The 21,393-nt window shown below is 35.8% G+C and overlaps 5 protein-coding genes across 9 annotated transcripts; 3 read left to right on the top strand and 2 right to left on the bottom strand.

The window, feature by feature from the left end:
* The first annotated feature begins 533 nt into the window (after positions 1-533).
* Positions 534-4,741, top strand: LOC120258839 (serine/threonine-protein kinase D6PK). The gene is made up of 3 exons (XM_039266283.1): positions 534-723; positions 1,195-2,733; positions 3,833-4,741. Exons 2-3 carry the CDS (start codon positions 1,790-1,792, stop codon positions 4,719-4,721), a joined length of 1,833 nt encoding a protein of 610 aa, XP_039122217.1. The 5' UTR covers positions 534-723; positions 1,195-1,789; the 3' UTR covers positions 4,722-4,741.
* Positions 4,742-4,953: 212 nt separating this feature from the next.
* LOC120259219 (oleosin 16 kDa-like) lies at positions 4,954-5,775 on the top strand. Its single transcript, XM_039266788.1, has one exon. It carries the CDS (start codon positions 5,136-5,138, stop codon positions 5,577-5,579), a length of 444 nt encoding a protein of 147 aa, XP_039122722.1. The 5' UTR covers positions 4,954-5,135; the 3' UTR covers positions 5,580-5,775.
* A 684-nt stretch (positions 5,776-6,459) lies between these two features.
* LOC120258000 (ubiquitin carboxyl-terminal hydrolase 3) lies at positions 6,460-9,801 on the bottom strand. 2 transcript variants are annotated; one of them, XM_039265334.1, is made up of 10 exons: positions 9,717-9,801; positions 9,416-9,547; positions 9,281-9,316; positions 8,412-8,517; positions 7,862-7,920; positions 7,698-7,772; positions 7,364-7,412; positions 7,161-7,237; positions 6,637-6,760; positions 6,460-6,590 (listed from the first exon to the last, which is right to left on the bottom strand). In XM_039265334.1, the coding sequence occupies exons 1-9, from the start codon at positions 9,774-9,776 to the stop codon at positions 6,671-6,673; spliced, it is 684 nt and encodes a 227-aa protein (XP_039121268.1). In that variant the 5' UTR covers positions 9,777-9,801; the 3' UTR covers positions 6,460-6,590; positions 6,637-6,670. The 2 variants fall into 2 exon arrangements, with proteins under 2 accessions (XP_039121268.1, XP_039121267.1); XM_039265333.1 differs by having other exon boundaries at positions 6,460-6,760.
* Positions 9,802-11,567: 1,766 nt separating this feature from the next.
* On the top strand, positions 11,568-17,724 carry LOC120259454 (COP9 signalosome complex subunit 7-like). Of its 4 annotated transcripts, none has more exons than XR_005536120.1 (9): positions 11,568-11,928; positions 12,094-12,169; positions 12,333-12,421; positions 15,551-15,640; positions 15,805-15,849; positions 15,925-15,995; positions 16,445-16,577; positions 16,841-16,934; positions 17,323-17,724. XR_005536120.1 is itself a non-coding variant. In XM_039267059.1 (9 exons), exons 1-9 carry the CDS (start codon positions 11,770-11,772, stop codon positions 17,342-17,344), a joined length of 774 nt encoding a protein of 257 aa, XP_039122993.1. In that variant the 5' UTR covers positions 11,568-11,769; the 3' UTR covers positions 17,345-17,724. The 4 variants fall into 4 exon arrangements, 2 of the variants coding, with proteins under 2 accessions (XP_039122993.1, XP_039122994.1); XM_039267059.1 differs by having other exon boundaries at positions 16,846-16,934; XR_005536119.1 differs by having other exon boundaries at positions 11,569-11,928; positions 16,838-16,934.
* A 2,072-nt stretch (positions 17,725-19,796) lies between these two features.
* LOC120257897 (ethylene-responsive transcription factor 1-like) lies at positions 19,797-20,926 on the bottom strand. The gene is given in 2 exon segments (XM_039265189.1): positions 19,797-20,222; positions 20,224-20,926. Coding segments are annotated over 2 exon segments (840 nt in total). The 5' UTR covers positions 20,749-20,926; the 3' UTR covers positions 19,797-19,907.
* Between the last annotated feature and the right edge of the window lie 467 nt (positions 20,927-21,393).

Below are 21,393 nucleotides of genomic sequence, written 5' to 3'. Positions count from 1 at the left end.
ACGAAGACCGGCAGCTCAGCCGTCCGATCACCATCGGACGGTGGTCAACCCCACAACGACCGCCGTACGGGCCAAACGGGCCCATTAGCCCAGGCTCGACAGCGACTTGTGGGCCATTTGTGCCGCTAACGGGGCACACTGTGGGCCCCACGTTCTTCTTTTGCTTTTCCTCCCTTTTTTGTTATAAATTTATTAATCTATTAATTTGTTTATTCACACATTACCCCTTAAGAAAGTAGATAATTATTAATCTTATTCATTTTTTTTTGTTCAGGGGTGTAAATGCAAAAGAAGAAAAATCTACAGTTGAGTTGAGTAAAGATAGTGTCTGAAAATCTGAAAAGCAAAAGAGGGAAAAATAAAAAGATTAAAAAAATGGAAAATTATTATTAAATAGATAAAGATGAGTAGATAAACAAAATTAAATTTTTAAAAAAAGAAAAAAAAAAGTAAAAGAGGAATTTTAATTTTAGTTGCTGCTGTTCCTCTTGCTCTCTCTCTCTCTCTAAACAACACTCTTTTGCGCCACTAGCATTCTCTCTCTTTGCTTTCTTTTTTTTTTCCCTTCTATTCTCCAGAGAAGGAGAGAGAGAGGGGAAGTGGGACACCGGCGGATCTAGGGATTGGGGTTTGGGAGTTGTGGGAAGCCCTAGATCGAGCTCCAGAAATCCTTGAGCTAGCTCTGGATCTCGAGCTCCTTCTTTGGTTCCTCCTCTGCGGAAGGTGCGCCTTCTTGTTTGTTCATAGCTCTTGTGATTTTTTTTTTGGGTTTGGTTTTCTCTTCTGTGATCTCTGTGTTTTTTTTTCTTCATGATTTTGGTTTTGATGGAGTGTGGGGGTTGGGATGAGGTGAGAATGTGGGTTTGAGGGCGGGAAAGGAGTTGGGGTTCTTGTGTTTTGATATTTAATTTGTTTGTTTCCTTTTTCTTTAATTTGGGGGTTTTTACGGTTTTGATTGGTGTTAAATTTGAGTGCTTTCTTTGTTTCCTTGTGGATTTATATGATTTAGCTGGTGCGTTTTTGTTTTTCTAGAAAAAAAATTCGATTTTTGTTTGGAATTTCGCTTCTGATTAGGTTGAGGATTAAGAGATATTCTGGTGATTATACGGAAGATCTTTGTGATTATAGTGTTTGTACTGGTATTAAGAGTTGCTCAACTTGGTTTGATGAGTGTTTTCATTGGGTCTTATGTAGGTTTATGGAAAGAAGAGAAAGGGACACACTACTGTTCTGTTCTTAGCTTGTGTGTTGTTTCCATTCTACTAATCATAAAGGTGTACTATGCAATGCAAAGGTTGGAAGGCATTATCTGGGGGATCTCTTAGTTTATGAGTGGAGAAGAGGAAACAGCCTCAAATTCAAACAATTTGGCTGCTTTAATTCTTTGCAATTTCTGGATTTCTTGATTGAAGGTAGTTGCTTTGTTTGTGCCTTTTGGCATCACATTGTACTACTGCTGGGAGTCTAGGTAATGCTAAAGGTTTGTGGAAGATGGATATGGTTCCCGAGTCCAAGTTGCGGGTGGAGAGGCTCCCTGTTGTTGATCCAGTGTCGGATTTGCGAGGGAGCACTTTGAAAATGAAAGGAGAATTTCTCAGTGGTCAGAAAACACAGAATTTCGGATGCAATTTTACTAGTGAATTCATGGAAAGGAAAGAGCTCTTCCCAAGAAACAAAGGAAGTGTCACCAGAGCCAGGTAGCTTCAGGAGCACTGACTCTTTTGAAGATGTTGGATGCAGTTCGTTCAATGGTGCCAGTCATCCTCCGGAACCTGTGGACACTGATCTGATGAGCACGGTCTATGTCACATTAGATGAAAAGAAACCTGAAGCAGGGTGTTTGGTGAAGGGAATTTCTGTTAAAGGCCCTTTCATTGATGATCTCTCAATTGGGGTTCCGGCTGTGAAACCAAGCGTAGTCATCTCACCGATGGAAACATCAGTTGACGAGCCTAATCCTCCGGGTGTGATTTCTTCTCCCTTCTCTGTTCCGCGGTCATCACAGAACATGGATGGTTCATTTCCACCACATGATACTGAAGAGAAAGAGTGTGTATGGGATGCTTCCCTGCCACCAAGCGGCAATGTGAGTCCTCATAGTAGCATTGATAGCATCGGTGTGGCGACTGCCATGAGTATAGTGAATAGCTGCACAAGCACTTACCGGAGTGATTGCATGACAAGTGATGGTATGCTTAGTGTGGAAAGGAACTGCGAGAGTGCCAAGGGTAGTGTCCGGGGGGATTCACTAGAAAGTGCAAAGACCAGCATGAGCAGAGCAAGTGACAGTAGTGGCCTCAGCGATGATAGTAATTGGAGTAATATTACTGGCAGCGCTAACAAGCCACACAAGGGAAATGATCCGAGATGGAAGGCCATTCTCGCTGTCCGAGCTAGGGATGGTTTACTGGGGATGAGCCATTTTCGGTTGCTCAAACGGCTAGGATGCGGTGACATTGGCAGTGTGTATCTCTCAGAGTTGACTGGCACTAGATGCTATTTTGCTATGAAAGTGATGGACAAAGCATCATTGGCTAGCAGGAAGAAGCTCATGAGAGCGCAGACTGAAAGGGAAATTCTCCAGCTCCTTGATCATCCGTTTCTGCCGACTTTGTATACACACTTTGAGACTGATAGGTTCTCTTGTTTGGTCATGGAATTCTGTCCTGGTGGCGATTTGCACACTTTGAGGCAGAGGCAGCCAGGGAAGCACTTCTCCGAGTATGCAGCAAGGTAATTTATAACCCAAGGGATTTTCTACTTTGATTTGGCTTTACTATTATTTCAATAAGTCCTGTTTTAGGGGTAATTTGATGAACCATCATGTTTGCCTTCTTCCTGTCAGGATCATCCCTTAATCCGCTCAAGCAAAATTTTGACTGGTTGATGATTTCTTCAAGAGGGAGATTCATCAAATTTTGTTTCTTGAATACCTTCCTTTTGAAGTAATCTGTTCACTTTTGGAACATAGGAAATAGATAACAATTAGAATTAAAAAGAAGGAAAGAAAGGCAAAGAGGAAAAATAAAAAATAAAAGAAAGTGCTATATGAAGAGGAAAAATAAAACATGTCAGACGCTGCATTTATTAAGCTTGTTATCAGAGTAGGTGTAAAACTATGCCTCTAAATACTACGTATAAGTTGTAGATTCTTAGAGTGCTTGATCTTTAGTATAAACTCAAGGGTTCTGCATTCAGTGTAGTGTTCTTTGACTTGGTAGACTCACAGAGAAATCATGCCACAGTTTGATGTCAGAGAGAAACATTCGCTACCTAATCTAACTCTTCTATAGAGTATCAATGGGAATAGGTGCAAACTGCATGAAGACATGATTATTTCTTTGATAGTAGACTAGTGGATGTATACTTGCCATTAGAAAGCTGTTTGTAAAATGCATTGGTTCAACACTAGCATTGGAGAAATATCACTTTCTCTTGAGAAGCGTCTAAAAGGCTAGAAAAGAAAAAATACTCTGTAAGTTCCATACTAGAATGTTAGAAAAGAATAAACACTCTGTAAGTTCCATACTAGAATGGGGATATACTTTGTATTAGTCTGGCTAATGACACAGGAGGGCTGCTAAATTGACATTTATAGCATCTTATTAATTCAAAGATGACAAAAGTGGTTTTAGGTATCAGTCTGCTAAAATATGCATATCAGGTAGAGGATCTATGGCAATTTAAAGTGTCTATGTAAAGCATAATTCCACATTGTTACCACAAACCATGATTGTTTTAGAAACATAAAGAATAAAAATAATCATTGAGTACTAGCAAGTGAACAAAACACAAAAAGAACTCTAAATAACGTTTTTTTTTTTTAAATCAGGTTCTACGCAGCTGAAGTACTGCTAGCTCTTGAGTATCTGCACATGCTTGGAGTTGTCTATAGAGACCTGAAACCAGAGAATGTGCTAGTCCGTGATGATGGTCATATAATGCTCTCAGATTTTGATCTATCACTAAGATGTGCAGTTTCTCCAACACTCATAAAGACTTCCTCCAACTCCGACCCATCCAAACGCAGCAGTGGCAGTGCATTCTGCGTCCAACCTGCCTGCATTGAGCCCTCATCAGTCTGCATCCAGCCTGCCTGTTTCATGCCCAAACTCTTCAACCAGAAAAACAAGAAGAAACCCAGAAAACCGCGAACAGAGCCCGGAGGACAGCAATCCACCACCCTACCGGAGCTCGTGGCCGAGCCTACAACTGCTCGGTCAATGTCATTCGTAGGTACACACGAGTACTTAGCCCCTGAAATCATCAAAGGAGAAGGTCATGGCAGTGCTGTTGATTGGTGGACATTTGGTATTTTCCTGCATGAGCTCTTATATGGAAAGACACCATTCAAAGGTTCAGGCAACCGTGCAACTTTGTTCAATGTAGTTGGGCAGCAGCTCAGGTTCCCGGAATCTCCATCAACGAGTTATGCAAGCAGAGACTTGATCAGAGGTCTCTTAGTTAAAGAACCACAGCATCGTTTAGGTGTAAAAAGAGGAGCCACAGAGATCAAACAACACCCATTCTTTGAAGGCGTTAACTGGGCTCTCATTCGCTGTAGCACTCCGCCGGAGATACCGAGACCTGTAGAGACTGAACTACCGAGCAAGTTCGGTGCAGCTGAAGCCGTTGTTGGAGTAGGTAGCAGTAGCAAGAAGATGGTTGGTGCTACTGACATGAAATCTGGTGGGAAGTACCTGGACTTTGAGTTCTTTTAAAAGTTTTGAGTTTGTGTTTATTTTTTTCTTTTTCTTTTTCTAGTCTTTTGTTGTATCGGTTACTACTTAATATTACTACTACTCACCTCTAGATTTCTAATTAAATTGTGCATTGCTGTCAAGTGTTTTTGGTCCAGACAAAAAAAAAATAGAGAAATTAAAAATGGTATTAGAAAACCAGGCCCATAGAAAGAGAGAACCAGGTAGTCACTAGTAAGACGACGAAGACACGTGTCAGTCGCAGAGAACTTCACCTTCATGCAAAGCCACGAGTGTTGGCTTGCATGGAGAGCCCTTGGGCGCGTGCCACTCCACGCGTCACTTCTCCTTTCTCTCCCTCTCTAATAAGAACCCACTTAAACACCACCCTGAAGCCTCATCACCTCCAATCTCCACAACCAAATTAACATAGCAATGGCGGAGCTGATCAGAAGACAGGAGCAAGGAGGGCTGCTGAAGCAGCCGCAGCCGCAGCAGCAGCAGCAGCAGCCGGTGTCATACCAAGTGGTGAAGGCAGTGACAGCAGCGACGGCTGGAGGATCGATGCTGTTGCTCTCTGGGCTGACGTTGGCTGGGACAGTGATAGCTCTGGCGGTGGCGACGCCGCTGATGGTGATCTTTAGTCCGGTGCTTGTTCCGGCGGCGATAGCTGTGTGTTTACTGGTGACGGGTTTCTTGGCTTCTGGAGGATTTGGGGTGGCTGGCTTGTCGGTGTTGTCATGGATGTATAGGTATCTGACCGGGAAGCACCCGCCTGGAGCTGACCAGCTGGATCAGGCTCGGCAGAAGCTGGCGGCGAAGGCGAGGGAGGTTAAGGACTCGGCTCAGTATCGGCTTGAGCAGGCTCAGCAGGGGTGATCTGATCTTTATTAAGAAGACCGTTTTCTTAATTTCTATAATGTATCGTCATGTGTACTGCTGCTCTGTTTGTGAGAGTAGAGTGTGTGTGTGTTTGTGATGCTGTCTAGTGTTTGGTTGCTTTGAGATTATGTACCTCTGTTCCTTTTCTTTATGTGAAATTGAGCATCTTTTTCTTTGCTGTTATGCAAAATAACACTCCTTTCAATTAAAAACATCATCACAGAAATTAAGACATTAAAATAACATAGCTTAAGGCAAAAATGTTAGTAAAATTATCACAGGTCCAGGACATGGGACTTTGATCAGGTCTGTATGGGACTAGAGAATATGGATGTGCGACATTTATAATTATTCTGCACATTTAGTATGGCATTGATATATGGTATGATTATTAATATTAATGAGCGTTGGTATTGATATAATGGTATAACTATTAAATGACCCTGATGAATGATAAGAAGGGGGAACGACCAAAGTTCATCCATCTTTTATGAATATAATATAAAGCACAGAGTACAAGTTGCAAGTAATTTATTTTAATCAGTTAGCTTCGATGCGTCATATGCCCACATAACTCCGTAACATAGGGATGTGCCACATTTGTAATCATTGATGACCATTACACAAAAAGTTTCAGGGTGCTTGCAAGAAACTTAAACTTCTCAAGGAGGACTGATGAAGGGGTTTGTCTGAATGGTTTTGATTTATAAGCAAAGAGATAGGACGGCCAAAATTCATCATTTGTATTGGTTCTTCGCATTGCCTTATTTGAGACTGCTATAACATTGAAATTCATCGAGTCTGGATTTACCTGAATCATTACTTTTATAACTTCACCAGTATCCTAACAAACAACACCCAAATATACAGCGCAGAATACAAGATACTAGTAAGTAATTTTTTTTAATTAATAATCAGTTAGCATGCCATGGAACTTCAGAACATAAAATGTGCCACATTTGTAATTATTAATAACCATTCACATAGTTTCGGGGTGTTTGCGAGAAACTTAGGCTTTTCAACTGGGACTGATGAGGAAGTGTGGAAAGAGAAAAAAGCCGCCAAAATTCATCACTTGTGTTGCTTCTTCATATTTCCTTCTTTGATAGTGCCATAACATTAAAATTCATGGAGTCTGGATTTTTCTGAATAATTGCTTTTATAACTTCAGCAGCATCCTAGCACAACAACGCACAAAAATTATAAAACACATTAGGACTGAAAATCCATTGCATTTAGAATTACAACCAAATCCATTGCATTTAAAATTACAACCAAATCAACCAAAGGCTACCTTAACAAAAGAGAAAATACAATATACACTGAAAATAACACTCATTAAAATAAAAAAAAATTCACTGGCTCTTATTCTAAGTCCATCATTATAAGTGCATCTTAAGGCGCACTCGCATGCATCTGTGCTTGATTTGGAGTTACAGCATATGTTGTAGTTCTATAGCTTATATCAAGAAAACCTATTATAAACGCAAACTTGTGGTTCTAGAATGTGAATAAATTCATCAACTGGAAGTCTAGCAGACACAGCAAAAATTCATTACAACTAAATTTGTAGATTACCTTCAATAAGCTGGTAGGTGAGGAGGGGCCGTGAGATATAGGTTGGGATTTAACCCCATCAAGTTCATACAGTTCTCCTACAATAATAAAGAATTTACCATATAAGTTATTGACAATTAATGAAAGAAAAAAACTTAATTGCATAAGATTTTCAATGATGAATAGATATAATAGGGGAAAATATTGGAGTTCTTTATCCGCACCATCAACACATGTGAAGCAAATATAATGTTCTTCCACATTTGGATTAGCCTGGGATAGGGGACAACAATCATAGTCAGTTAACATCAAAAACAGGAAGAGAAAATTCACACCTGAGAATGCTTGCTCAATAAGATAAAAATGCAACAAACACATTAAATTTTTTTGCCAAAATAATAATCACATAACAAGCAACTCTCAAGCTACTCCAATTATGCGGATGTTTGTTTTGATCATGACATGACAACACATTTAGATAATTAGAGAAAAAAAAAAACCAAAAATAGCTTCTCATTGAAAAATTGAAGATGCATGCTTATTATACTGTCATGCTACCTCTGTATCACCAGCAGATGCAGCTACAGAATGTGCATCTTCCATTTCTCTGTCTGCTTCAAGAAAAGCTGCACGCTGGAAAGGGGTGTGTGTGTGTATATAGTCAGTGATGCTATAGCATTGAGAAAATCACCATTAAAGTAAACTTTGAAAAATGAAAAAACCTCAAAAGGATCCATGTTGGAAGTTGACTTGAAGAACCTATCAAAGTAAGATCCCTCAACTGAAGAAACAAAATTACAAGAATAAGTCAGGTGATTTAAAATTAGTGTGAAACAAATTTTGAAAACAAGAATAAATAAAACGTCAAGTCTCCATTAACCATAAGATAAAATATGCGGCTTAGCTCTAGACACTTCACCACACTACAAAATGTTAACAGCGACATTTTATATATTTAAAGAGGGTTTAGTTGCCCAATCTTGTCTTCCATAAAATAAAAAGTAAAAATAAAGCCATAATCTGATGATTCTTTTTGCTTTCAAGCTAAAACAAAACGAAGAATGCAATAGACATCCCAGAACTGCCAAACCAAACAAGCATCCCAATCACATAATAACAGAGAGAGAATATGGCAATTCAAAATTATGCGAATAAGCTTTTCCATAGAAACAAGGTCTTCAAGTGAAACTGAACAAACAGAAATTAGACAATCCTATGTGTATGTTCAATCACAGATTAATCGTGTACAAAGAAAATGTCTTACAAACTTACCCAGATTGATTTTTGAAGTTGCATTTCCCAAAGCATGAAGAACGCCAATAGTTCCACAAGCATTATCCACAGTTTGTTTTAAGAAATACACTTGTTTACTTGGTTCCTACAAGAAAACAATCATAATAAAATTAGTAAGAAGCAAGTAAATAGCAAATAAATGTATATTGAAACTAATCTTCATGTATAACATTTGCTTTACCAAATTCTTACAAATAATTTGCATCTTGATCTCTCTCTGGACCTTACACACTATACCAAAATGTTCACTACTTATTGTGGCCTTATCAAGCCTTTACAAAAATCAATTAAAAACAGTGAAGAGTATTTCTTTGGCAGAAGCTTGAACCAAGCCCCTATCATCCTTTTTGGTCCATTCTATACCAAAAGCATATAAGAACCAAAAAAACATAATGTCAAAACTTTATCATATTATCATTAAGGCATTCCATTAGGTGAAAAGAAAAATACTAATGAGGATAGAAACACACTCGAGATGATTTAACATTATTTTCAACGTTGGACATTAGTGCTAGAGAAGCATGGCGACCCATTTGAATTGCAAGAGGAGCTGCATCTCTCTCTAAGGAAACAACAATGGAAATCAATCTACAAATTCCAATCTTGTCTAATCAACCTATATAATTCACACCAAAAGAAGTCTGACTATATAGAACTATACATACATAGAACAAATTTGCAACTAAAGAAGCCTGGCTCTATATAGAACCATAAAGCATACAGAACAAAGAACAACTACACTTTCAACTATATATACAAAAATCAGGGACCTAAAAAATCCCAGTATTTATATCATATAAATAAAAAATAAATGAAAATTCATCTCGTTGCTATAAGAAAAAACATACCTTCTGCCCACCTGAACTCTGGATCTCCTCTTTGGCCTAAATCATGATAAAACTTAATAAATAAAAAATACCAACCAAGTCGAGCACAAAAGAAAAAATCATATAAATCGAAGTAAAATACAAACAAAGATTCACCTCATCATTGTAAGGAAAGAGGAAGAGCACGGCGAGCACAGGCTTGGGAACCATGTCCAGAAGCTCATCATCCAGGCCGTAGACATCATTGAACTCCACCTCGTCCTCCGGCACGCCAAGGCCCCAGACAAACTGGACCAAATTCAACAAAAATCCACTTATATAGATAACAAATTACTCAAAAAATAGGGAATTTCTAGAGCTATGAGTTAGGGTTTATCGTGAAAACCCCAAGCGCAAGAGATATACATCAAAGAGGGGAAAGAGGATGAACAGAGAGAGAGAGAGAGAAGATGAGGACCTGGTTCATGACATCGGGGTTAGCTTCGAGAGGAAGCCATCTCTTGCTCGACGCCGCCATTCTTTTGCTCGGATTCACAGGGAAGCTTGCGGAGCAAGTACGAGTATTTATAACTTCCGGTTTTGGGATTTTATCATGGGCCCTTTCAGTGTTAAGTGGGCCTTGTTGGGTTACTCTTGGGCTTAAAACATTAATTTAAATTTTTAAATATTTAATTAAGAATATTTTAAATTTAGTTTTTACTCTGAATTTTAACAAATAAATTATATATCTCATGGGAGGAGATGGCAATTCATTCTTGATAACATGTTCTACGGTTGCCATTTAAATAAGGTTCGTTAAATAAATCCTATAATTTTAGAGAGAAATATAAACAATTACAAAAAGAGAATTTTAGTAATTATTCAAAGTTTAATGAATCAATTCTTTCTTATAACACTTATTATAACACTTATTGAGGTGAGTGATTTATCCACTTTATATTAAAAAAAAAAAAACCTCTATCTTTACATGAGATAACCTATTACTCTATGACCTCCAAAGAGAAAACAATGAATATATTTTTAAATAGTATCACAAGATACAACCAAAAGATCAGGAAATTATCTAAATTTTATCTTCAAAATTCCTTATGACTTGAATTTGAAAAATCAGATATAAAGAAAAAGACTGATTATCATAAACAAAATTTTTATGACAACTATTTAAAAAATATACAATTTTCTCAAATTATTCTATTTTATAATGTTTTTATATGAATTTTCAGTTATGAATAATATATATTTTTATATTTTTCTCATGTTATCAACCATGTATCACCTCAAGGATGTTAATGTGTTTTTATTTAATATCATGTGAATTGTTTTTAATAAAAAATATTTTTAAAACTCTGCCTTAATTTTATATCATCAACATTATTAAAAAATTATACAGACATATATATATTTATCCCATATAAATTCAACTTCCATTTAAAGTGATATTATATATATATATACATATATGTTAAATTATTTGATGGGGTATTTTCAAAAAAGATTTCCCCACGGCTATGTTATATAACCACAAATTTATATTATACAGAATTTTATATAAAGGCAAAATCATTCTGATTCATGTGTCAAATCCTACAAACGTTGAGAGTTAAAACACTTATTATGTTGAATTTTTTTTTATATAAACACAGTATATTTTTAAAGTACAATAAAAAAATTAAATTAAGTAATCAAGTTTTTAGTAAGGAGAAAAAAAAGTTGTTTAATAAATCTTAATTGATCAGAATTAATTTTTTATTAAATTAAAAATTTTATCTAAACAACAAAAAAAAATCAACTTAACCCTTATCAATTCTTTTTTTTTAATTAATTTACTTTCCCTCCAAAACACTCTCAATCCAAACAAACTATTAATTTTACTTTAATTTTATAAATTTTAATATATTATGTTAAAAAAATTCTAATATTTATACAAATCTATACATATTATTAATGTATAATCTACTCCGAGAGCGTTTCAAGAAATAATTTAAATTTTTTTAATAACATTTAAATTTTTATTTATATTACCTACAATATTAGTAATTAAAAAATACTAATTACATTTAATTATTTATGCAATAAATATCTATAGATTTTTAAAATTCAAAATATAAAATAATTTTTAGTTGTTTAATTATAATATTTTATATATAATATTGTCTCAAAATTTCTCATAAAATTTTAAAAAACTCAGATGCAAAGTAAGGAAGAATGCGTTGTTAATAATTAATGTTCATGATTTCATATTAAAAAATAAAAAAATAAAAAAAAGACAGGAGTGCACAAATAAATATATTCCAAGGGGATAAATGAAAAACCGGGTTGCGGCAATCTCACCGATAAACTAAAACCCCCCTGACCTCCAACACTCGCTTCCATCGCCGCTGTTCACTCTCCGACGCCGACGTCGGTCAAGAGCGAAGAGGATCAGAGGTCGCCGTCTCGATCCCTCAAGAGGAGGCGGAGAGGAGAGGGATCCTTCTAGGAAAAGGAAGAGGAGCTTGGTTCCTGGATCCATGGAGATGGAGCAGAAGCAGGCAGAGATCATTGATCGTTTCGTCAAGCAGGCGGAGGGCATGGAGGGTGCTCCCCTTGCCGCACTTGTCCTCGAGGCAACCTCCCATCCATCACTCTTCGCCTTCTCGGAGATCCTCTCATCCCCCAACATCGCCAAGGTCTGTCATTCATTTTGGTCTCTCTTTCCATATGGTTGTTCTTGGTATTTGATTGGTCTATGCTTTTGGTTTTGATTATGTTAAATAATCTAGGGTTTCTTATCTCGCCTTCAATTTCTTGCTCACATTGGTTATTTTCTATTTGATTGATTGATCTAAATGCAGCTCCAGGGGACGCGGTTCTCATCATCTATTGATTTGCTTCGATTGTTTGCTTATGGCACATGGAGTGATTACAAGAGTAAAAGCCCTTTTTTCTCTCCCTATCATGTGCTTTGAGATTATATTCTTATTCCTGGTTTAGAGTCCTCCTGAGAAATTCTAGCCTAAATTTTTTCCTGAAGGTTCTATTTGATTTTGATAGAAATCAAGGATATCGGTTGTTTAGCTTTGTTTAATTGCAGGTAATGCTGGGGGTCTTCCAACATTGTTGCCTGATCAAGTTCTCAAACTAAAGCAATTGAGTGTACTGACATTGGCTGAGACAAACAAGGTATATAAATCTAACTATTTTAAGTTCCTCATTGATGCATTATGTCTCAGAGGTTGTTAGATTTATTTACCGAAGTGGTTTATGTTCTGTTGGTTATTGGATTGGTAACCTATTTCTCTTGCCCTCCAAGTGCCTTAAACAAAACTAGATATATGATTTGCGGCCTTGTGTATGAAATGTTTTATCGCTTTTTACATGCTGCCTGTGCCAATGCGTTCTTTGATTGATGTGTTGTTATGTTCCATCATAATTTGGATTTCATGTCTTGATCAATAATTCACTAGTATTTCTAGTTTTAATATGAAATTTTTGGCTGTTAAGTGAGAATATTCATTTTCGAATCCTTATTTCTTGGGAAGAGTAGGATTTCATATCAAGGATTGGGTAAGATACCAGATTCAAAGTCCTATCTTTTTCCCACAAAAATTTAGTTTAAGTAGTCATGTTTTTTTTATCACTGTGATGAAAACACAATAGAATGTTGCCAACGAAGCTGAAACACCGCCATTTGCGTAGAGACCTTGAAAGAATTGTACCAGAAATCAGAAGAGAATTCTTTTGGCGTGTCAAGGAGGGGGTGTTTGTTGGATTGGAGTGAAACCACGAATTCAGGAGTGGATCACTTTTATAGACTTTAGTAGGATGTTTATTTTACCAAAGTGCCTCCTACTCCTTTGTTTTGATTTTCTCAAAATTTATTAACAAGTTGAACTTTGGTGAAATTTAGTTAAAAGAAGTGAAATCACACTTCAGAACGAATTTGAAATCCCTTTATAATCATGTTCTTAAAAAACATATATCATTTGCATACGTATCTATGGAAAAGCTAAAAGTTCTGTGTATATCCTTGTAAATAATGCATATGTGTGTGCATCCTTCACAAATCTCAAAAAGATAAGAATTGTATGATATACACACTTATACTATTTGTGCGGCTGTATGTGCAAATATGACCTTTTGTCAGAGTATGTATATATATTTATATATAGTCTTTTCAAATATAATTAGGAAAACTAGTGCCACCTCTGTCACCCTTCATCCAATTTTATTGTCAATTGCCAAATATGGTTCGCAATAAAAATAAATAAATAAAATATTTTGGAGCATTTGTATGTATTTATAAATATATATGTATATATATCCCTAGAAAAGTAGAAAATTGCTTCAAATATACCCATATTTGTTCATATTTTTTTCTCCTTTAATGTGATCGAACCTGCTTGTAGAGGACCTATTTTCTTCCTTTTCTTCAACAGGCTCTTTTTCTTTGCTAGCACCTACCTTGTTGCTGGTTGAGATTGGATCAGGAAGAGTTTCAAGACTGGTTGAGATTAGATTAGGAAGAGATTAAAGAGACAATAAGAAATAGGGAGGGGAAGCACTTGAGAGAAAATTCTAGATTTGATGGAAGTGAATAAGGAAGAGTGAGAAGATATGGATGTTGCATTTTAGTTTTAGATGCCACAAAAATAATTTATAAATACAAAAAGTTGAAGCTTGTAGGGTATACATATTGTTATAACAGTAAAATTTTTCAATAAAAGAATATTTGATTAATTAATAGCCTCAATTAAATAATTTATTTTATGATCTTGACTTGGGCCAATGTGTTAAATTAATAATTTTACTAAATGTATAGGATAATAATATTTTTAAAACTCTTTAGGGTCCAATGAAAAGATAAACTAATAATTCATCGAATACATAGAAAAAGTACTATATAAAAGTCATAACATTCAAGTTTTTTTTAGAGTACTTCTATTTTTAAATTTTACTCTATCCTAAAATATGCATTTAAAGTTATTTGTTTCTTCTTTGTCTGTGAACTAAATTTAATGTTATCCTTAATTTTTTGCAAAGTACACACCATATTTGGTATATTTTTCTCATGTTGTAACAAGTAATTTTTTAAGGTTTTTATTTCTAGAAAAGCCTTTTTCGGAGTAACATTTGGTAAAACACAACTATCATTTAGATCTTGATTGTCATTAAATGGTGTATCCATTTCATTTGAATAATCTCTTCATTTGTCAATGATTCCATCACAGTATTATTTTCCTTGGGATACAGTACAATACTTGGTTATAATTTCTGAAATTCTTATGTGAATTTTGAGGACCTTTTTTTATTTTTAAATGCTGATAAAAAAATGCAAAAAGTCCTTCTACAAGTTATTCCTTATGTGTGTGAATTGCATGTAATTTTGGTATGTATGTTTTCTGTCTTTATTTTCCCAATTGTGTAAAATATAAAAACTCTGTCTAAATCAATAAATATTTATTTATTGATAAATAAATTAATAACCTCTATAAATCAATAATTATTCCTAGTCCCAAAAGTATTATTTATAGAGGTTGTACTGCATTATTTTATTTACTCATATACATGTAAATATAACTTTTTGTGGGTTATATATGGAATCCTCCTAGATATTTTTCATAAACGGTGATTTTTTATGAAACTATGGGCAAATATGTTGATGATTATATCCCACTTTCGTACACTATTTTCATCATCCAAACAGCAAAATGGAAGTGCCACCTTTATCTTCTCATTTCCAAGATTTAGCAAACAGAAAAAGTCACACTGCCATGTAAAATGAATGTTTAATGGAGGTGTCACTTCACCACTTGCACTGCTTCTCACCACTCTTGTGAACTAAACACCCCCTAGTCATATAGATGTAGAAAGCTAGTCTCAAATGACTTTTGGAATTCATTTTCCAATTTTGTTTCTTGGAGTTATATGGTCACTGCTTTTGAGCATGTTGCTTCTAGAAAACTTGTACGAGGTACAACTTGATGATTTGCCACATGTTGATGATATTTTTTGTGGAGACTGATGTTTTTGCTTTTGTCTCCTGCTCCTTGTACTGTTTCTATGTGCAATTTGCTATAGTAGTTTTTCGCTTTTGAAGCCTTCATAACCCCCCCCTCCCTTCCCTTCCCTTTTCTTTTCAAGTTTTTGCTTACCTACAACTATGTGTCCATCAAGTGTCTAAAATCCCCAGCCCTTCTTTTTCAAGTTTTTGCTTACCTACAACTATTGTGGAATTTCCATCAAGTGTCTAAAACCCCCAGCTCTCTGTGGCCATTCAAAGAGCCAATGAACTATTTCCTTGACTTGCAGGTACTGCCATATGATCAACTTATCCTTGAGATAGATGTTGCAAATGTAAGAGAACTTGAGGACTTTCTCATAAATGAGTGCATGTATGCGGTAAGTATTCATTGGTTTGGGATTTACCTCTCTTTATAAAACATCCACTACTCTGAATTAGACTATGATTAGATGTCAGGAGAAGCTGCTTCTGAAATTCTAAATTACCATCATTTCATTTTATCACATTAAATCTGAGTGACTAACAACTATGTTTCCTGTAGGGTATAGTTAAAGGAAAACTGGATCAACTGCGCAGATGTTTTGAGGTTGGAGTGTAGAATATAAAACTTCTTCACTAATTTGTTTATTCATTGATTATCTTATTATAATCCACCATATAGGTCCAATTTGCGGCTGGAAGAGATCTTAGGCCTGGACAACTCAGCAATATGATAGACACGCTGGCAGACTGGTGTGTTTCTGTAACTTTGAGAAGTCTACTTCTGTTGTAGATTACCTGCTGCCTGGTCTTGCATTATATATTCTTAGGAGCTGCCAAGATGTCTCTTATTGTTTCATTATTGTCTTGACAATTGTCATGATTCTGCGTGCATGTTTTCTTGGCCAAATGCTTATGTAAGTCGTATACTATATGTTTGGCTTAAGATGTCTTTACACCACTATAAAAGAAACAAGTCATGTTTATTTATCAAGGGAGTTTAGTGCAAATTTTCTTAGATTAGAACTGTAGATTGCGAGTAGATTAGAGTTTTTTTGAGTTCATTTTGATATTGTTTCTTGGATCTATGTGAAACTTGGAAATCATGCCATATTCCTGTTATGTTATGGTATACTCACCTTTATGAATTTCAAGTCACTCGAGGCTAATTCTTCATACATCCTTTGATGAATTTTGTGCAGGCTGGGCAATTCTGATAACCTGCTTCAGTCTATCCAAGGAAGGATCAGATGGGCGGATAGAATGAATGAGGTTGACAAGATGCATCGCAAAGATATTGAGGACAGGGTGGAAGATGTTAAGAAGTCCCTCAAGGTGAGCTAGATGGATGGGCAAACCTTAATAGATTATGCTTGATGAAAATATGCTCATGGTTAGCTATTTGTAATGAAAATTCATAATTATTGCATTGTGTGATCTGTACGTCAGGGTTTGTCCCCGGCATCACCATCTTCAGTTTTTTCCTTGGATCATTTGTTTATACTTTTTGTATTAGACTATCAATTACACTTGCATTTAGTAGAAAATTAAATATGTACAATATGGATCGATGTGTCTTACTTACATAGTGACAGAAGTTTAGCAGGCCGACTTGAACTTACGAGGCCATGATGAGACATATTTTGAACCTGGAAGATTAATGGACCATGAAGATCGTAGCAGACCCAAGAGGTAATTACAAATCTAAGTAGAGTATATGTTGTTTGATTTCATGCCTGTAGTATTCATATGCATAGATACTGGCATTCATTAACATACGCGTCAAAATAATTTCTATTATTTAATCACAAGCCATGAACAAATGCTCTTATTCATTAATGGAGATATATATATATATATATTTTTAATGTCACTGAGAAGGAATTTTCTTGACCATGTATGCTCAATAAAAGAGTGGGTGCATCTCTACCTTCTTGAACATTCTAGGAAATATATTCCCAATGCACCAATTTATTACATGGATCCCAACCCATAAACATGCATGATTCCCTCCATTTCAAACTTGCATTCCATCGCCTTAATCTTATATATATATTTTTTTAACTCACTAATGTTGCAGGAGAAGGCACCCTATGTCGTAGAGACTAGGTGTGAAATAGATCTGAGTCGGTGGGGTTTCAGTTCAGTTCTTGCTACCTTGAAGGCATTCTGGCATCAAGTGTTCTTTGAAATCAAATCTATACCTTCAAACTGTACCCCCAATCAAACTCATCTTTTACTGTTCATCTCCTTCATGCATTCATTGAACTGATAGGTTTTGGCTGTAGATGGCCGAAGACTAGATATATAGATTTCTTTTTTAAAAAGAAAAAAAAATAGTTATTTACTGTAGTAGTAGATCAGGCATAGCCATGTAGCAATGTTTTAAATCTTTATTTTGATGTTATTTTCTTTGTGGGACAATAGAAAGGATATGAAAACAGCTTGAGATCATCTAGACTAATGTGTTGCCTTTGGTTAACTCCACTACCCTGATTTTGATTGTTGCATTTGAGTGTGGTTCACTCACGCCGCATGAAATGAAAGCAGGTCTCTCACTGGCACACGCATCTGTGACGAATGGTTACATATTTGAAAAGGAAAATGTTGTCCTTGAAATAAAAAGGTTTTCTTTTACATAGCCAAAAGTTATAATAAATATATGGAATAGTTGTGTTTTGAATTGAATTGTTAGCCATGTGCTGACCAAGATATAATAGTGAACTGTTTTGTTGTTGTGCTGATGAATGGTGATAAACTGAATTGAATGCGGCCATGGAATCACACTGAGAGGTATGGATATTTTTCGCCACCGGCTCTTTGTTTTGTTTGATTTTTAGTTGCCCTTGGTTTTGCTCTCTCGTGTGATTGAGAAGTTCTTAATAGCATATATTGATGATGTGATGGCCCTCTTTGTTTTCTTTTCATAATAATAATAATAATAATAATAATAATAATAATAATAATAAAACTCTTCTTTTATTGTACTTTGAATCATGTGGTGTTTTTTTTTTATATTCTATTTTTAAACTTTAAATCCTAATTTTTCTTTTAATCAGATTGATAATTAACAGATAGACTGTAAGTCAATTGGTGATTAGCCCAGGCTGATGAGTGATGATATAACAAATATATATATATATATATATATCAAGTTGTTCGGGTTATTATTAAATTTTCTCAGGATAAGGATGGATTTGTTAGCTGTTAATGATAATTTATTCATTGATGACTTTAGCCGTGAGAAGATGGGCCTCTGGCATTACTTTATTATTTGGTATGATTAGAATAAGGTTTTAAGCTACATAGTTGTGAATAATTAAATAATAACAATGGCTTAAATTGGAGGAAAGGGATGCATTTAGTACCCAATGTTGGTTTCCACCTGGTTCCGCATCCATTTATTATTATTATTATTGTGTTTGTGAAATTGGATTCTAAGCAACCATAGAATTTGAAACCAAGAACTCAAGATAAGGGTTACAACAAACCAAGGCGGTATCTTATGGGTACTCAAAAGCTATTTTTTTAATGTATTGGACAAAGAAGGTTTTGTTTTGTTTCCTATAAAATTTCTTTTGCGCCATTTGTAAGTCAGGCTCTGAATTTGATTAAAATTTCTGACATGACATCACTGATAACGACACTATACGGTGTATGAGGACACAAATATTTCATTGGAATTTACTTAATAATTTTGAAATCTGTTAATTATTTCTTCAAATGAGCCGATAGTTTTCTAACATTTATTAATAAGAATGATTCCCTTTCAGAAGGATAATATATATGTATAGTGATTTTATGTAATATAGTATTAATATACACTACAATTATAAATTCAATTTTCAAAGGTTGGTCTATCATTCCAAGAGAAACACCTTCCCCTCTCAATATCTGAAAAATGCATCAATATAAATTAAATAAATAAATTTATTCGTGCACTTGCGTATATGCCTTTTGATTGTGTTTGCCATTTTGTTAAATTAATAAATAAATTTTATAATTAAAATTTTTGAAACTCAGACATTAAGATAAAATGTTAAACTAAACAATAGAAATTTAAGAAACCATCATAGTCATTTATAAGTAATGAAACAATAAAAAAAAAAATCTAATTAGATTTATCAATTAATATTCTATAAATGATTTTATTTAAGAGGAAATTTTGAAAAAAAAAACATAAAGGTACATATACATTAACAATAAAGCCATTGGTTTAACTAATTTTTATCTTTGATAAAAAGATAGTCTTCTTAAAGTTCCCAAAATCTAAAATCTTATTATAACTAATACCCAACAACATGTTTTTCCGTTAATATATGCTATATTTATATAAGAGAATGCAAAGAATTAAAGAATAAGAAAATTTTCATTAATATATTTTTACAATATTCAATAGCACAAACCTTAACAATACCCCCAAATAATACATAAGACCCAACATGATCACTAACAATTCTCATTCCTCTCAAAACACAGCAGCACAAACAGGCCTTCCTGTTCTTCTCTCCCCATCTCTCTCTCTCTCTCTCTATACATATCTTTTTCTTCTTCTTTTTTTGCCCCATTAATTATTCCCTTTTTTTTTCTAATTTTTTAATTTTCCATTCGGAAAATGAGGAGTGAACTCAAAAGCTCTTGTTTTCACATTAGCTTCTTCTCCACTTAACTAACCAGAAGCTCACCGACACGTGTCAACGCTGAAACCGGCCCAACCATTACCGGAACTGGGCCCGGAGCAGGAGCCCCAAACATCGCCGCCGTCGCTGCCGCCGCTTCTCCTCTCCTCCTTCTCTTCGGTGATGGCTTCTCCGTTGATGACGAAGAAGAAGAACAAGAAGAAGATGATGATGATGATGATGATGATGATGAAGAGTACAATGGAGATCGCTCCGGCGAGGCTCGCTTCCCTCCCACGGATGGCGCTGACGCCATGGCCGCTGCATCCTCGGCTCTGATTCTCAGCGGGAAGTTAAGCAAACGCTCGCGACCCTCTCATCCGAAACGCCGCCCGATCATACGCCATCGCCGCATCCTCCGCCGTCTCAAAGGTCCCCAACCAAACCCTCGCTCCATTCTTCGCCGGATCCCTAATCTCCGCCGCGAATTTCCCCCATGGTCTCTGTCTCACTCCTCTATAATGTTTCCCCTTCGTCGGCACCGGCGCCGCTGGCAACACCTCCTCCACCACCGGCTCCGACTCCACCGGCTCGATCTTGACCTCCGGCGAGGCAGCCCCATCGGGGACCCATCCCTTACTGAAGGCATCGCAGAGGAACCCGAGGACGACCATGTCATCGGAGTCGTCGGCGCGGAACGGAAGCTCGCCCCAGTGCTCTCTGACGATGCTCCCGAAGCTCGCCGTCCGGTTATAGGTCCGCTGCGGTAAGCTCACCGCGGAGGACTGCACCTCAGGGCTCACTGGCTCTGCTTCCTCTCCGAGTAGATGATAACGGATCGAATCGAGAACTGACATGCTAAAATCCGAATCCGAATCCGAATACATTCTGTAACTGGGATTGCGTTTTCCGGTGAGAATTTGTATTTAATCGTAAGTGGTTTTCCCCTTTGGAAGTGGTTCGCAAATTGGGGAAGTGAGAGTGGAAGTCAGTGGGATGGAAAGGGGGATGAAGGATGGAGTTTATATCCTGCTGAAATTGGGGGAAATTATTTACTTGCTATCTTTTCCTGTGACTTCCCTGCATCTTCCCTCTTATCTCCCACGTGTGGAAATTCCTTTTTTTTTCTTAATTTATTTTTTATTATTATTATTATTAATAATAATATAAATTTGGTTTTTTTAGTGTTAAAGGACGAGTGATGTCAGCGTTGCAAGCGAATAAAACGGCGGCGCGGAAATGGAGTGCTGCTGCTGATTGTTGGTTTATTTATTTATTTATTTATTTATTATTTAAAAAATTAAATAAGTAAACATAAATGTAAGAGTAAATGTTTAATTATACCAACAGGCAGTGGTACCCAGGGTCCCTTATTGAGAGAAACACGAGTTTAATTTTTCTAGTACGTCCCTGAAGATTGGTGTTTGTCGCTTTATCTTAAAAATAAAAAAAATTAATTCCATATAAATTTTATGTTGCTTTTATGTTGATTTTTTATTGAATTCTTTGTTTAATTTAATTGGTATTAATGA

Source organism: Dioscorea cayenensis, chromosome 4, assembly GCF_009730915.1.
Source record: "Dioscorea cayenensis subsp. rotundata cultivar TDr96_F1 chromosome 4, TDr96_F1_v2_PseudoChromosome.rev07_lg8_w22 25.fasta, whole genome shotgun sequence".
NCBI lineage: Eukaryota > Viridiplantae > Streptophyta > Magnoliopsida > Dioscoreales > Dioscoreaceae > Dioscorea > Dioscorea cayenensis.
Note: the sequence above shows the minus strand (reverse complement) of the source record. Positions and strands in the feature narration are given on the sequence as shown.

Bases quoted from the DNA above. Each gene is read 5' to 3' on its own strand.
- LOC120259219 (XM_039266788.1), top strand. From the start codon at position 5,136: ATGGCGGAGCTGATCAGAAGACAGGAGCAAGGAGGGCTGCTGAAGCAG.
- LOC120258839 (XM_039266283.1), top strand. From the start codon at position 1,790: ATGAGCACGGTCTATGTCACATTAGATGAAAAGAAACCTGAAGCAGGG. The intron at 2,734-3,832 runs GTAATTTATAAC...TTTTTAAATCAG, and splicing joins TTCTCCGAGTATGCAGCAAG to GTTCTACGCAGCTGAAGTAC.
- LOC120258000 (XM_039265333.1), bottom strand. From the start codon at position 9,776: ATGGCGGCGTCGAGCAAGAGATGGCTTCCTCTCGAAGCTAACCCCGAT. The intron at 9,317-9,415 runs GTGAATCTTTGT...ATCATGATTTAG, and splicing joins TCTTTCCTTACAATGATGAG to GCCAAAGAGGAGATCCAGAG. The intron at 8,518-9,280 runs GTATGTTTTTTC...GTTTTCTTGTAG, and splicing joins AGAGTTCAGGTGGGCAGAAG to GAACCAAGTAAACAAGTGTA.
- LOC120259454 (XM_039267059.1), top strand. From the start codon at position 11,770: ATGGAGATGGAGCAGAAGCAGGCAGAGATCATTGATCGTTTCGTCAAG. The intron at 15,850-15,924 runs GTTGGAGTGTAG...TCCACCATATAG, and splicing joins AACTGCGCAGATGTTTTGAG to GTCCAATTTGCGGCTGGAAG. The intron at 16,578-16,845 runs GTGAGCTAGATG...ACAGAAGTTTAG, and splicing joins ATGTTAAGAAGTCCCTCAAG to CAGGCCGACTTGAACTTACG.